An 11538-nucleotide genomic window follows, 5' to 3' on the forward strand; every position below is an offset into this window, starting at 1 on the left:
CATATGAAAATCCTGAAATATCCTTCTTTAATTAACTTTCTCTTGCCACCACCTATTATTGCATTTTTGCTTGGTGGAAAATTGAAGAGCTTTAGTATGAAAATTCTTCAAAATCTGGCCTCAATTTGTATTTAGTAGGATTAAATGTTTTAGAAGTTCAGGCTTCATTCTCTTGATCTCCTCTAGCCATCTTCTGTATCAAGTCCTAAATGTTGGTCCTTTATTCAGACAAGCACCACTACAATAAATATACCAAGCAGAAAGTACCAGCAGCATTATACCTAGTGTTGAATATTCTGTTCTCCAACCAAACAGAAGTTTGTAGATTAATTATAACCACACCCCTTCATGGCATTACTACAGCCATTCCATCACCTAATGCGTCGTCAAAGTACATTTACTTGGTTAGCACTTTGATGGGTGGGACGTGCATGTGTTCTTTTGGTCCATTCATGGCTTAGTTTCGGAATGATAGTTAAGTGCTATTTGTTGTCCTTTATGATATTAATAGTTGTTAACCACTGGGGTCACCCACGTGTATGTGTAAAGTTGTGCATCTGGTACCTCTTATATTAATAAAACAATTATTTACTAACCAAAAAAAAAAATGTTGTACTTTAATGTCCAGCCATTTTACATATAATTTTAAAAACCAAATTTGATAATCGATCAAGTCAAGACTTTGAATCATTAGATTAATACTCAAATTAGTGGATGGCTAATTAAATCATGACCCACTTTCTTTTATAAAATTTGAAAATTTTATACCCTATCTAAACATAAATATATATTTTTACATAATTATATATAGCTAGTGTGCATAGTATATATATCATATATAAAATTTGTTAATGATTAGTGCATTAGATAATTGTCTTAAGCTTTAACAGATTTAGTATATGATACATTGTATTTATACTAAAGACAATTATGCTGGTTTAATGAAAAAGAGTGCTCGTAGCATTTCCAGTCTGCTATTCGAAAAATATATAGTACTCTTAGAATATATTTCAAATTTGTCATTAATTATATATGATTCTACATGTTTTCTTTCAATGTCATGTATAACTTAGCATTTTGTTCCTCTACTTACTTTGTTGTTCCATACGTAAACTCCTTCGATCTCTTCATTTCTTTCCTTTACTATTGTAATAAAAGGGTTTTCACTAGAATGATCTTCAAAATTCGTAGCACTTTTCAAGGTATCACCATCTCGTCACAAATTCATCTTTATAAACAAAAGAATAAAGTGCCAAAAAGAGGTTTACGAGACTCACACCTGGTGCCAAAGGAAGACCCTTAGATGATATATAGCCTGAAGATCGATTGTGCTAGCTTGATCCATTCGAAAGTATGTCTTGTCTTTTCTCTAGTAAAATTGAAAGTTAAAATTCAACAGAAGGGACTTTGAAAATTGCCAAACTTATTATCCAATAATCGAGCATGATAATTGATATTCAAAATTAACTCTGTCCACCCAAGACTTAATAGTTATACTTATAAATTTTATTTTAAATATACTGAAGGTATTATTTTATTAAATTTTACTTATGATATTTTTTAATTTTATATATCTAATTGAAAGATAATTATGCACGGATTCTTAGAAATGTCGAATTTAAGAGATCAGGAGAACAAATATCAACATCCAAGTGTCACTATCATTATTCACCTTTCATTGTTTGTTTTTTTTTCTAAAACAATTAAAATAAGCATCATCCATCTTAAATTTTTTATTCCACGTAAAGATAAGAGTTGAATTTCGGGTCGTGACACCCTAAATATAACTTTTTAAAATAACCACAAAAAATAATCTACAATTTTCCACTACACAACATTCATTGTATAATCAAAATACACCTTTAATGTAAACTCTTATTTTATTCAAAACAAAACTTATAGATAAACTTTACTTAGTGATAATGGTATACAATAAGGAAGTTGATGATGCAGAGCATGGCTATTCATCAACTAAATGCCAAAAACACGTTGCAGAAGGAGACAACATGAATAGGAACAACCAATTAAGAAAAGCTTGTTGATTTTGACATGCCTCATTTAATTTATAGGGACCACAACTATTTCAGAGTAACTCAGATTCGACTTTGCGTGAAGGAACCCATCTCCTTGGCGATTTGTCTCAGCACAAACTTCTGTATCTTCCCCGTAGAAGTCTTAGGAAGCTCATCTTTGAAAATCACCGTTCTGGGAACCATATAATGCGGCATGTTATCCCTGCAATACTCAATTATCTCCTTCTCAGTGGGTTTCTCTTTCTCTTTTATCTCTCTCTTCAAGCTCACGAACGCGCACGGCGTCTCTCCCCAATACTCATGCGGCCGCGCCACCACCGCCGCCTCGTTCACCGCCGGGTGTCCGTACAGAACCGACTCCACCTCGACGCTGCTCAAATTCTCGCCGCCGCTGATTATAACATCCTTTGACCTATCTTTGATCTCCAAGTACCCATCTTCGTGCATCACGCCAACATCCCCGGTGTAGAACCAACCGTTCTTGAAACAACTCGCGGTTCCTGAAGGGTCTTTCAGGTAACCTAACATCACACACCCACCTCTCATCACAACTTCTCCGATGCTAACCCCGTCGCGCTTCACGCTCTCCCCGGTGGGACCCACCACGTCCACCTCCGCCATCCCCGCCGTTCTTACCCCCTGCCGCGCCTTCAGCCTTGCCCTCTCCGTCGCCGGCAGCTTGTTCCACTCCCCCTTCCACGCGCACGACACCACCAACCCTCCGGTCTCAGTCAAGCCATATCCATGACTCACGACAAACCCCAACGCCTCTGTTCTGAAGAGCACCGCCGCAGGCGGCGGTGCTCCGGCGGTGAGGATCTGAACCGGTTTCTCCAACGGCTTATTATCAGGGGAGTTGGTTAGCATGTTGAGCACCACCGGCGCGCCGCACATGTGAGTCACGTGATGGCGTTTTATGAGAGAGTAAACAATCTCAGCGTCGAACTTGCGGACACAGATATTAGTTCCGCCCACAGCAGCGATCCCGTACGGGAAGCTCCACCCGTTAGCATGGAACATCGGAAGAGTCCAGAGATAAACCGGGTTCTTCGGAACAGCCCAATCAATAAGAGTGTCCACTGAAATAATAAACGTTCCACGGTGGCAGTGGACAACGCCTTTGGGAGACGACGTCGTTCCAGAAGTGTAGTTAAGTACCATCGGGTCCCACTCGGAGTTGGGTAGGACCCACTTGAATCCCGGATCACCCTTGCTTACAAGCCCCTCGTAGGTGTCGAGGAAATTATCAACGGCGGGTGCGGCTTTCTCTTTCTCCACGGTTTCGTCTGTGATGAGAATTAGGGTTGGGCGTTGATTTTGGTTTTCAGGGAAGAGAGATAGGGCTTCGAGGACGAGGTCGCGTGAGGCGCAGTCGACGAAGACCAGCCTGGAGTTCGCGTGGCGGAGGATGACGGAGACGGTGCGGGCGTCGAGGCGGGTGTTGATGTTGTTGAGAATTGCGCCGGCGAAAGGGACGGCGAAGTGGAGCTCGTACATGGCGGGGACGTTCGGGGCGAGGACGGAGACGACGCTGCCGCGGCGGATGCCGAGGGAGGAGAGGGAGGAGGCGAGCTGGAGGCATCGGCGGCGCGTGAGGGACCAGGTGAAGGTGGTGTGGTTGTAGACTAGGGAAGGGACGTGGGCGTAGACGGTGGCTGCTCTGTCCAAGAAGGCGAGTGGAGTGAGAGGGGATGAGTTAGGAGCGCTTGGCTTCAGCTGTTCCATTAGGAGAAAGATTCTCTGAAGCAAAACACACACCCACGCTGCTTCTGAATGAATGAACAGAACGTATATACACAGCGTCTTGCTCGTGTAGTGATGAGGGAGAAATATATGTTAAATCATTCATTTCCTCTAATATTTAAGAATGATTTAGTTAGATCTTTTCGTCCATATTTGCACGTGACTCTCTTACACTTTCTGATAATTCAGTAAATCTCATTAGATAAAGTGATGATTAAAAATTGTCTCCTTGTTCAATAAATCTCATTAGATAAAGTGATGATTAAAAATTGTCTCCTTGTTGTTGTGTTATTATTATTATTGTCTTATAAATTAAAAAAAGAGTTGAATTATTATAAAACAAAAAGCTCGAATCCCTAATCTCTTTTTTCATGTTCTTTAAACCATAAAAAATCCCATGTGGCTTTAATGAGATTTAGTGTTCCCATGCATGGGATTGACAGCATTGAAGTGTCGCATGTCCACTGTGATAATGTTTTGTGGCTCTGTAGAGTATAGATCTGAGAGTGGCCAGAAATAGAGGAGAACATGACGGTGGTTGAGATCAAATATTAGGGTTTTCAGATTGTTGCTCTTGTTCCTCTTTCCTTTTTATTTTTTTTTTAAATCTCCGTTATTACTTGCATTTGAGATTTGATTTGAGATTTTAATTTGAATTTGAGATTTTAATTTGGATTTGATTTTTTTTTATCTCGATTGTGACTTGCATTTGAGATTTGATTTGATTTGGAATTTTAATTTGGATTTGAGATTTGAGTTGGGAATTATTTTATAGAACTACTGTGTAATTTTGCTTTTAAAAATAATTAGTGGTCGTTTTGAATATTTTAATATGTGAAAACTAGTAATTAATCGTTTTTAACTTTCATAAAATATAAAAGTGATATGTATCACTAATTCATTAACACCGTTAACTTTAATTTAGACGAAATGAGCTAATTGAGTTATTTTTAAAAATTAGAAGATGAAATTAAATAATTTAATAATTAGAATAACAAATCAAATTTTAAAAATAAATGAGAGGAAAAACAGTAATTCAAGCATTTCGATTCCCTAATTTCTAAAAAATGTGTAGAGGTCTCGAATGTAACGAATCTAATCATCTAACGTGACGTACGAAAAGGAAAAAAAAAGGCTATGGTTAATGATATGAAATGATGCAGCGAATAAAGAGGTACAGAAAAGTGTATATGATATAATGTGAATATAAATTTTTTTTTTGCTGAATATGAAATAGATAGAATAAATAGAAAGTGTAAAGTGAATATAAATTTTAAGAGTAAAGAAAATAAAATTAGTAGTTTTAGAATAAAAATGTTTTTAAAAAATAAATAGTAATTAAAAGTAAAGATTAAAATTTAATTTTAGAATTTCTTAAATGTATTTAATCATTAATATTTTTATAGCCATATTTTTTATTTATTATGTATTTAGTTATTATTTTTTCATAAATAGTTTAATAACTGATTATTGGTTCGGTTGGATGCACTGTTACACAATTAACTACCGAGCATGATTTCTTTTCTTTTTTTTGGGTGGCATCATTACAGAGTACAGACATTGGGACCTTTTTAATTTTTATCATTATTTTTCACATAACTCCCAAAACAAATTAATATCGCACTCGTTTCCCTCGAGATTAATTCCACCTAATGTCACTTTTTTTGACATCGACTTCTCAATGAGTTTTTGTTATTTTTTTTATATGTTTTGTCATGTTGAGAAGTTGGGTTGGGAAATCTAATTCTCAACCTATTTGTATGTTTTTTTTTTATCATAAATGCAAGATAATAGTAAAATTTAATATAAAATATTTTTTAAGGAAATATAAAATATTTTATTTAACATAAAAATTATCTAATTTTTTTATTTAGAGTTAATTATGAACTAGAATTAATTTTAAAATGTAAAATTAAATATATAAAAATATACCTTTTTTTCTAGAAGAATGAATTTTAATTATTTGTATGTTAAACTCAACGCTAATAACAATTTATGAAATTTATTAATATATTAAATTTTTTATGATAAAAGTATTTTAAATTTTTATTTATTTTAAACCAAACATATATTTTAAAAGTCTTACGGAAAAAATGATATATATTGTATAAATTTTTTATATATAATACTATAAAATACTCTGAAATTTAAGTGATATACACAAAAAAAAAATACATAAAACGTTAAAGCAATATAAATATTAGGATAAGCGTTGTGATTTGATTCCGTTCCAACAACACAAATCACAAATCGATGAATTTAAGAAAAAAAAAATCATTCAAATAAGTCTAAAGGAAAATCGACTTGATTCATTTTTCAATTTTTATTGCTTTGAATTTGAACACTTCTAATACTAACTTCTTCCTGAATACAAGTACCCTAGCAATATTTCTTAGAAAATAACATATAAAGTTGAATGCTATAATATGTAAACCACGACACCCGCTATTCTTTGCAATAGTTATTTTATTGAGCGTCATTCTCTTTGGTCTTTCGGCTGCTGCTGGTATCAGCATGCATTTTTTTTTTGTTTATAAAAAATTGTAGTAAAAATACATTAACTGTGCCGTAATGGCTTTTTTCTAGAAGAATGATTCTTAATTGTTAGTATACTCTAGATAGCATTCTTAGGATCTGAATCTAATTGATTGTTGATTTGCTTGATTTCGTAGACTTCTAAACTCCGACTTGTAGTGACGTGACATATTGAAGTTCTACATCAAATAAAAAAAATTTTAAATATACTATATAATTAAAAAATAATCCTTATTTTATAAACTAATTTTGTAGGATTGAATCAATCTCATAAAAAATCTACTTTCTAACATTGAAGAACTGGTTACATCTATTTGAAAGTTACTTAATTATATTTTTTTTCAACCAAAAATAGAATATTATTAAAAGAAGCAAAGGGTATAAAAGACATACCCATATCAAAATTACAAGATTAAGGCCTACCATCCAGAAAGATGTAATATATGTCATATAGCCGAAGTGTGTTCCCTTCATAACTAACAGTAACCCTTCCCGGCTTCCCCCAAACGCAGCATTCCCTCCCCACGTTCTTACTGTTTTGAAACCAGGGAATATTATTACAAACAATTCAGACAGTTTTTCACGTTGATATACATAGAAACTTCAAAATATCTCTTTCTGGGATGTCTCCAATACTAAAATTTGCTTTAGAAATATATATGTAGTTATGTCCTTCGAGATTTGGTTCTTTATATGTCATGGATATGTTGTATTTTGAAGGATATTTCAAAACATAAAGACTCACAATATTGCCTAGAATAACTTTGCCTCATTAACAAAAAGTTGGTCCAGTTGGTCCAATTCGAAGGAATATACTAATCACAAATGAGTTTGATTCTCATTACCGATGTGATAATCTTGTTGGAAGATAATTTGTAACTCTTTAAATACCTTTGTAATCTTATTTTATAGGCTTAAATATGTTTTTGGTTTCTCCAAGTTCGTGCTTTTTTATTTTTTATTCTTATAAGTTCATCTTTCTAATTTTAGTTCTTATAAGTTTAAATATTTTTAATTTTAGTTTATGTAAGCACAAGTTTATAGGAATTACAAATGAAAAATTAAAATATCAAAGGGACTAAAATTGAAAAAACACACTTACAAGAACTATAAATGAGGCTCGTTGAATACGAAGCAAGACTCACTATTTAAATGGCAATTGTCTATGGTAATTATCTTTATGACACTGGACTGAATTTGAGTCCGGTGCATGGTTGGATTCACATAAATTTCATTAAGTAGAATATGGTAGAAAGTATATTATTAGCATTTATCTTGCAGCTATTGTCTGCTAAACTGGGGTTAGAGGTTCAAGGATACCTTTCTGCTCTCAAATTTCAGACGTGATTTATTGTTGACAGTTGAGTAGGTAGGTCATTGGTGTTCTATAATGCTGACTACAGCCTACAGTAATTAATCAGTTTTGCATAAGGAAAAACATTTCTTCTGAAAAAAGGAAAAGCAAAGTTGCAATCCCTTTATGTTGACATAAGTATGACCGCAAGAAATGTTTGTTTGTTTATCAAGTGGACTAAGCAACACTTGGTTTGGGAAAGACTTTGACAGTATCAGAACCTGAAACGCCTGTTTTTCAACGCGTTAATTCTCTTTTACGAAGAGGAGTAATCTCTGAAATTTTTTCTTGGAAGGGTGGTACCGGAATAGATTTTGACTACAATGCTCGGAAAAGCTGATATCACCACAAACCAACCAAAACCGTGCGAGCACAAAATATATATATATATATATATATATATATATATATATATATATATATATATAAAAGAGGAACACTAAGAACACACTCTCTAAATGTTTCTCTAAATATCTCATGAATCATCTTTGGCACATTTTTCTTACACTCACATCCTTTTATACACGATTAAATTTATTGATGAACCTAAAAAGACTTGCATCACATTTTTCTGTATATATCCATCCATCCATATACTCATCTTATCATGCACTGAAAAAAAAAACATAAATCTGCGAAAGGCAAAGACCCTTTCAATCTTTCATTTTACACATCATAGAAAGGTGCATGCACTTTAACAAGCAAGAACACCTCAGTGCTGAGTTGCTCTAATCAACTTAGAATAGGATGGTTAAGGTAATGAAAAGTCAAGTTATTTTGATAGCAGAAGTCAAGGTATAGGGCCGATTCAATGTTTCACAAATAAAATAATATCCAAATAAAATAATGGTTTGTACAGAACATGTCACACAAATAAAAACAGCAGATATTGGAGGGAGTTCAATGTAACTTCACTTGTATATAGGTAACCATTAACAACATCAAACAAGCTTTAACATTACGTATAAGAGTTTCCCCAACCAACTCTAATCTTCCTTGGCCATCTCAGTTGTATTCTCTGGTACATCTAAACCAGGTGAAGCTATAAGCCTTTCCACTGGAACTTTAGACACATCACGGCGTACTCCAATATCAGACATCAATCTGCCAACACAGTAAAAGCTAACACCAACCAATGCCAAACCACTAAAACTGGTGGTCATAAAACGAAGCGGTGTAGAAACTAAAGTACTAGCAGCAGCTAAGTAAGATGCTGCTTGCCCACTGCGACCAACACTGACACTTGTGGATACAAGAAGACCTGTTTTGCAGTAAATAGCAAAGTCTTCACAGTTATTCTTGAAAATGTTGTAGACACCAAACCCATTTTCAAGAAGAAATGAAGAACGATGAAGGACATCTTCAGTTGGATCAGAAGGAGCAAGAGTGCAGGTGCCTCCTCGAGCTTTGGCTAGAAAAAATGCAGGTGAAACCCCATATTCAAAGATGTATAGATTACCACCATAAAGGAAACAATCCAAACAGGAAGAGATGACACCATCAGTCCTAGTTTGATCACCGCATCTTGGGCACGGAGTGTCGGAAGAATGAGAGGGAGATGAACTGAAAAGGAGATTGTCCAACACAGTTCCTGTTCCAATTTCTTGACCTGCTCCTCTGGTAAAGTGGATCACCATTCCATCACCGACATATATTCCTGGTATTTTGCATGAAATCAATTGGCAAAACCAAGATGACAATTTCAATACCATACATTAATAAACAGAAAAATGCAGGTTCTTAGCTCAATTCAAGTTGAAGTTTCTAAATTTCAAATATAGAAAAGGACTAAACCATGCAACAGGATCAATGGCATTGACATCTTATTAATTTGACCAAAATGCTTATTAATCCTAGAGTTCTTGTTGATGGTATCTTTTCTGTCCTCAAGTTGTCTTTATACAGATAGAGCCTAAGCTTCGTTTAAGTCTCCCACCAAAAAGAGTAGCACATTCACACAGCCTATGTCTCATCCCCACCTACCATTCCTTTTACAAAAAATTAACCAGTCTAGCAAAGCATTCAACCTCCACATTATACGTGTCCACATTGACGTCCAATATATCCCTTAAAATCAATAGGTTACATAATTCATGCAGTTAGAAATGTTCGTTTCCAAATTAATCAAATATCAGATTCGACATTGGCTTACATAAATAGCTAAACAAAGTTTAATTTTAAACTTATTTCATATGTTTGTCCAGTTGTAGAAGTTACATATTTCCATTGTATTTAAGGAACAACACAGTAAAACTACAAAGATAGAAGATTGACCCACAACTGATCACACAAATGAATAATTAACACAGTTCAGCAAAATAACAAGAATTGTAAAATTGATTATAAAAAACTATTAGTTATAACTTTTAGAAGAAAATGAAGACATTCAACAATTCATTTCTTAAGACATAACTTTCTAAACCTTGAGACATAACCGGTATTAAAGGGACTTCTTTAAATAGATAATGGTCCACATACTGGAAAAAGTAACAAATAAACACTATGCAAAAATCAGAGTTAGTGGGTTTTTGCATTAGCTTCTTCTTATGGTTAAAGCAGAAACTATCTTTCCAGCTCCATAGATGCTCTTGGTATAATGATAAGTGCTATCAACGACATGCAATTCCATAAACAAATCTACAAAACATTCCTTAGTCATTAGAAAATATCAATCCCATTAATGAGCTTTTTATACAGAATGATTTGAACTTTGAATGTCAACACTGTAGGGCTTAAATCATAGGCTCCCAAATCCTACTCATTAATGAATAATTGAACACAAAAGATTGCTAGTAATTTGAACAGTTGGGCAATTGAGATTGAATAAAGACCCAAACTTATCATTTTTTTATCTCCTTTATCCCAGATACCAGACACAAGCCAAGAGTTACAGCACAACCACATTACATCACCCACCCACCAACAACCCCCACCAGAAAGCAAGAACCAACTCTCCCACTAGAATTGGGGGAAATTTACAGGTTCAAAGACACAATCCTTATTGTTGTCCCTTTATATCTCTCTCGATTAAATTTATGGTAAATTTTGTTTGATTCAGGAACATCATTTGTGAATAGTAAAGCAACTAAGCTTGATCCAACAATAACTAAGGTGCTAGAGCCCTTCAGCATGCAGAAATTTAAATTTGGCCGAAAATTGCAGTTCCTATATTATATTGCAAACCCAACACGTGAAACTTCTGTATCTACAATTCACATTCTAAACTGAATAAATGTCAACCCTAGTTACCCCACATCCATTTGAGAGTTTCCAATGCAACAACAGAACAACGAAAACAAACAAAATATAAACAGCTCCAAGTTCTAACCAACACTAACAAGAAAAAAAAAAAAAATTGGGCCTCAAAATTGATGACGGCAAGGAAGCGAAAACATTATCCAAACCTAATTTAAAACAACTACCAAAAGGGGAAATACAAAAAAATCTCAAAATCTATCGAGTTGAAGCAAATTCAAGTGCAATCGATGAACACCCAGAAAGCAAAATCCGAAAAAGATGACGAATGTAGAAATAAAATAAAAAAAAAACGAAATGGATTAAGAAAGAGACCGTGGTGTGCATAGATGTACGCTTGCCTCCAAGAGTAAATGTGATCACCGGGCTTCAGTTGTTCCCGATCGATCATATTGGACAGCACTCCCATTTCCTCTTCCTCTCTTTCTCTCTCTATGAAAACTGAAGCCCAACGAAAATGGTATGAATAAAGAATTTCAGATTACATCCTCATCCCTGATTTCTGTTATGGTGACACTCTCTTACAACTTACGCTTCGCTTTAATTGGTTTTAACTGCTTATTTTGTTGCGTCACTTTCCAAATTGTTAACAGTAATGTCAATTTTTAGACGAATATT

The 11538-nt window shown here is 34.5% G+C and overlaps 2 protein-coding genes across 2 annotated transcripts; both read right to left on the reverse strand.

Annotated features, from left to right (window-relative positions):
- Positions 1-1861: 1861 nt before the first annotated feature.
- Positions 1862-4114, reverse strand: LOC100783736 (probable acyl-activating enzyme 6). Its single transcript, XM_003544905.5, has one exon. The coding sequence runs from the start codon at positions 3756-3758 to the stop codon at positions 2094-2096; it is 1665 nt and encodes a 554-aa protein (XP_003544953.1). The 5' UTR covers positions 3759-4114; the 3' UTR covers positions 1862-2093.
- Positions 4115-8479: 4365 nt separating this feature from the next.
- On the reverse strand, positions 8480-11538 carry LOC100784269 (protein LEAD-SENSITIVE 1). The gene is made up of 2 exons (XM_003544906.5): positions 11236-11538; positions 8480-9322 (listed from the first exon to the last, which is right to left on the reverse strand). Exons 1-2 carry the CDS (start codon positions 11327-11329, stop codon positions 8652-8654), a joined length of 765 nt encoding a protein of 254 aa, XP_003544954.1. The 5' UTR covers positions 11330-11538; the 3' UTR covers positions 8480-8651.

Source organism: Glycine max, chromosome 14 (genome assembly GCF_000004515.6).
Source record: "Glycine max cultivar Williams 82 chromosome 14, Glycine_max_v4.0, whole genome shotgun sequence".
Taxonomy (NCBI): domain Eukaryota; kingdom Viridiplantae; phylum Streptophyta; class Magnoliopsida; order Fabales; family Fabaceae; genus Glycine; species Glycine max.